The sequence below is a fragment of the Anastrepha ludens genome, chromosome 4 (assembly GCF_028408465.1).
Source record: "Anastrepha ludens isolate Willacy chromosome 4, idAnaLude1.1, whole genome shotgun sequence".
Lineage (NCBI taxonomy): Eukaryota > Metazoa > Arthropoda > Insecta > Diptera > Tephritidae > Anastrepha > Anastrepha ludens.
The window spans coordinates 63,556,909-63,562,006 of record NC_071500.1 but is presented as its reverse complement, the minus strand read 5'-3'; the positions used below and the strand labels follow the sequence as shown (position 1 = coordinate 63,562,006).

The window sequence follows — 5,098 nt, the reverse complement described above, 5'->3', positions numbered from 1 at the left end:
TAAAATCACAGAAAAAAACACAATTGCCTGACTCGTTGGAAACACAATAAATATGACAGAGAGTACACAGAGAATAGTCTACATGTCTTTTTGTTCATCACTTAGACGCATTGAAGTTTTAAAAGTCAAATAAAAACCGGCAATTGGTGCTGCAGCACGTGCGACAAAAGCACGCAAAAAAGCTAAAACAAAAACAATAGAAAAAACCGTGTATAATATCCCATTTTGTGTGTGTGTGCGTATGAGTGTGCAAGTGCGCATAGCACAAACGGCCTCAACATTTCAGACCACACGGACAGTTTGTGGCAGACAACAACGACGAGCATGGCTCCCGTTGGCCACCATCATCAGCACAATCAAAAGTCTGCGCACATGCACCATCAACAACAACAACACCAACAACACCAATACCAATACCAACACCAGCAGCACCATCATACAGCACATCAACACCTTCAACAGAATGCACACACACATCCAGCATATGCAAGCAATACAGCAACAACGACAACTGGTACAGCTGCTGGAGGTTCGGGTGCAATGGCGCTAGCAATGCCTGGCAGCAGCAGCCAACGTGAAAGCATTTCGGCACGCCGGCCAGCGGACACCATCGTATCCGGCTCGACCATGTATAGCCGAGGTAAATGAAATGCTGAAATGTGAAAATGTGAAATGAATTTTGTCAGTCACTGAATACGCACACTTTTTCCCCCACATAATATATTTCTCATGTCCTCATTTCATTTGCACAGCCATAGATATTACTGCGGTCCGTTGCGCTTTTAACAACGCTTTCTTTAGTTCTTATCGTTTTTTTTCCCCCTTTTCACATGCATAAATACACACATACTCCTATACATACCTCCCGGCAAAGTGGCCTTTTGTTAGCCGGATGCTGCGCTCAGTTAATTAGAAAGTGTTTATCTTTGATTATACGGGCGTAACTGCAGCCGCAGCTGTGGCGCTGTGTTGCTGATATTCGTATAGAGTAGTGAATTGGCATTGCTGGTACGCCACAGGCAATCTGATTTTTACACTCTTTCCTTGTAAGCCATATATATGGTAACGCTTTAATACTACAGTTAGCGAGAGAGATCAAGAGCAATGCGAGATAAATGAAGAAAGGGGAAGCCCATTGGACATGAATATATGTAGTGTAAGTGTGTGTAGCAGCGGACGCAGTGGCTGCGCTGTTACCATTGATTGGCTTTGCGTGGCATGCAGAAGTACCACAGCGTTCAAATTACATTACATTTTCCTGTTACATGCCTAATGCAGTGGCTGTTGGACTATGTGAATGTAGTGCAGGTTAGAGTCGAGACAGCAACAGAAAAGGAGGCATGCAATATGGTGTGACCAGTTGCAAGCAATTAACTATCGATAAGCAAACATACATACGAGCAAGTGAGTTGTGTTCGATAAAAAGAGAAAAAGGAAGGATGTGATAGTGGGGGTATGGAAGTGGGAAAGGAAGCTTGCTAATGCGCACAGGAAATCATATTTCAGTAATTGAATTCAATCCATAACTTAGTTTTTGAACTTCCTTTTTTCCATTTCAATGTCACTGGCAGTAAAAGGCGAAAGTGCGCTTTCAAAGGCGCTAACGAATGAGAGACAGTGATTGATCAGACAATTTAATTGTGGCTTTTCGCATTAACTGAGGAAAGCGCAAATGTGTGAACATATCCCTCATTTACTACAAGAGTGTCATGAGCCAAAAAACCACAATGCTGAGAGAAATGGTCTCAAAGTTTTTGATTTACAATGCCTACCCAGTTGAAAGTAAAAATATATTTTTTGCTAATGAGTTGCTGTTAGCAAATATCGCCATGCATTTTTTACACAGCACATAAGAATAGATCGTGGTAATTTCGGCATATTTATTTAAATTTTGTATTTTTTGGATTATTACAGTCTTACAGCAAATGAGCGGCTATACCTAAGTAGTTAAATGTATGCGCATTAAGGTGATTCGGTTGAGAAATTATAGAATTGCTTCAAAAGTTGCATAACAAGCCAAGAAAAAAAGTCAAAATAGTGGAAATTACGAGGGCCGTGTTTGATATTTGATAAAATAATAAGAATTTTTTTTTTATTTAATATATTAATGTAGGAAGTCAATACACTTACAGGCATTCACTTGAACTAAAGCACTTTTGCCACCCAGAAGTGAAACCCTCCAAATCGAGCTATTTAAAGGCTTCTTCAGCTTCTACAGGCGTTGAAAAAGCTTCGGGAGCGAAAAAAAAAAACATTATTGGTTGCTAAATCAAGACCGTAAGTAAATGGCATTATAATTCGATTTTTTGAGTGCTGAAAAACTCTCTTGTGTGAACCGATACGTGAAAGCTCGTATTGCCTTAGTGACGGCTGATTTGTCTTTAGCGGTTGGTTTTCCTTAATTATCCCAAAACTTCTAGCAAACAAATAGTTTTATACTATTCAGAATTGACAGTTTTAAGTTTCTCAGTTATATTACGACTAAAAACAAAAACAGGCCACCATTTGCTTTGAGGTGCTTCTTCCGTGAACAACTTTTGTTGGATTAACCTCATCTAGGCTTATATGCCTAAATCCAGGATTCTTGAAGTGTTGCGATGTGATAAACGTGCTTTGAACCGATGCGATTGATCCTTTTTTGGGCAATTGTTAAATTATGCGGTACTCTGTGCGGACAAAACTTCCTGATGAGCATATTTAATGCAATATTGAAGGTATTTTGGTCCCACTAATGCCCAAGGATACCTATACCGTGTGATACGTAACATGATGATTTTGCCCAACGATTGCTTTTGATACAGCAACTGTTTTTGGATGACCATCACAGAACTCATCCTGCAAGGATCAAGGGTCATGTTGGAACTCGTTGTACCAACGTTTCAGAGTGGTTAAGTTTGATGCTTCAACGTCAAAAGCCGATGTAAATTTATCGATAATCCACATCGAAAATTTGCAAGTTACTTGTACTTTTTGGGCGAGATGAATTTTTGAGCTTACTGGAAAAAGAACAAATTAAGCTCGTAAATAAAAAGGTTATAAGTAAGTTTATGCAAAAAAATACAAAAATTATCGATAAAAATATTAAAATACATCACGTGTAGTGTTGAAAAAGCAAAACATAGATATCAAATGTTTTTTTTTTGTTTACTTTTCGCCCGGACAAATATAGGATGTCCTTGAAATTTTCTGATGAATTATTTAGTGAAGAATATATGTATCTTACATATATATAAATATATAAGTATTTATACCTATATGCAATTATACAAACCTCAGTTTCGTTTTTTTTGCTATTTTATATCAACGCAAAAAATATTTAACTTTTCTCCTATGAAATAAGATATACGAAATGGATATTATAGGAAATATAAAAATATTCCTGGATATAACCCCTTTCGTTTAATATCTATACTAATACCATAAGTTACGGGATATAAATATTTACAATCAGTTTTTGAATCATATCCTTTGAAACTTTAAATACTTTAAGAAATAAATTGATAACAAAATGAAAGGCTGAGTATGCAGCTTTAATAACAAATAAAAAAATTAGTTTTTGTTGCACTGTGTGACTTAAGAAATATTTTTTGATGCTACCACTGAATTTCTTCTATGACTAAAAAATTATAGGTCTATTTTTTATTTTCCGTAAATTTGGTATAAAATGTGGTGAGATCAGTATTATTTAATATCTTCTTTTATTTTCTCCTCCCAAAAATTACCTTAAAAAATTGATAAATTATTTGTTTTTATTTTTAATTTTGTGGGTTGCGGGGTATAATGTTTTTATACCACTGGGAAGGGAAAATTAAAAAGGAGTTAAAATAATATCGGTCTGTAAATATTTTCGAATAAATGTGAGAAAAAGTATATTTTTCCCCATGGCAATTCATTGTAATTTTAAAAGCGTTGATGATACGGGTAAATATTAAATAAAAAAAATTAAAAACATAGACCTTCATTTTTTGGCCATAGACGGCAGCATTAAGGACGAAAATTTTTTTTGACCATGCCAGTTTTGTACAAATTTAAGTTCTCACGACAATTAACAATTCATAAAAATCAAAAAAAAAAAAAAAAAAAAATAGTAAATCAACTGTCAATTGTAACGTTAAAACGTTTAATGATTTATTGAAAATAACATTTAAAAATAAATACTATACGGAAAGAAATTTTGAAAATTTTCTGTACAAAAGTGTTTTTCACCACATAGTGTTCGGCAACTGTGTTGTAAATACTTTCCCTATTTATTTATCTTTTTTCAATTTTTGCTTTTTGGTTGGATGTTAGCCTTTCAAAAAATTGTCTGATAATGCTTTCTCAAGCACTCCGTTTCGAGTTGACGAGACAAATATTGGTGGAATATTTTGATCCCGGAATTCCAGGATTCCAGACAATTTCTGGATTTCCGGAACGGGCCTGCTATGTTAAATACCAATAAATTCGGAAACGTTTCAAAAATGTGGAGCATCTGCAAACTGAACTAAAAAGAAAATGTGAAGCATTTTATTGGAAGGTTTCCTGTACTCACTGAGTTTAGAAGCATTTATTTAGAAAAATCAGAATTAACAGAAAAAGAAATTATAAACAATGTGAATGGAGAAAAGATGAAAATTTGGGGAACAATTTTATGCTTTTTTTATTCAGCTTTACTCTATAGTAATTATTGTATTATTGTTTATGTGAAGGAACATGACAGACGACTATATATTTATATTATAAAATGACTAATATGTTATAAAAACGAAATGGGAAAAAAATTTGAATTTCAGAAAAATAAATATAGATTACTACTACTACAATAGGAATTTTGCCACACTCTTTCCATCTAAAAAATAATGGAATAAGGGATTCTCTCTAAACAACTTCGATCCACAGATGGCAGCAAAATGGATTGTGGTGTTGGAGCTGGTATATATTCTCATAGACTTTGAATTGAACAATCTGTGCGTCTCCCTAATACCAGCAGCGTCTTCCAAGCGGAAGTACTAGCAATTGGGGAAGCCTGTAGGTTACTAATCGCAGATTTCTCTTTTAAGGCCAATATCGCTATTCTTTCGGATAGCCAAGCCGCAATCCAGGCGCTGGACGTGACTAT

General features: G+C 35.2%; 1 protein-coding gene across 1 annotated transcript; it reads left to right on the top strand.

Annotated features, from left to right (window-relative positions):
• Positions 1 to 324: 324 nt before the first annotated feature.
• Positions 325 to 1,943, top strand: LOC128861856 (polyadenylate-binding protein 1-B-like). Its single transcript, XM_054100231.1, has 2 exons — positions 325 to 640; positions 1,915 to 1,943. The coding sequence occupies exons 1-2, from the start codon at positions 325 to 327 to the stop codon at positions 1,941 to 1,943; spliced, it is 345 nt and encodes a 114-aa protein (XP_053956206.1).
• The last annotated feature ends 3,155 nt before the right edge of the window (positions 1,944 to 5,098 follow it).

Coding starts and splice junctions, on each gene's coding strand:
- LOC128861856 (XM_054100231.1), top strand. CDS start 325: ATGGCTCCCGTTGGCCACCATCATCAGCACAATCAAAAGTCTGCGCAC. Junction 641..1,914: donor CTCGACCATGTATAGCCGAG/GTAAATGAAATG, acceptor GGATTATTACAG/TCTTACAGCAAATGAGCGGC.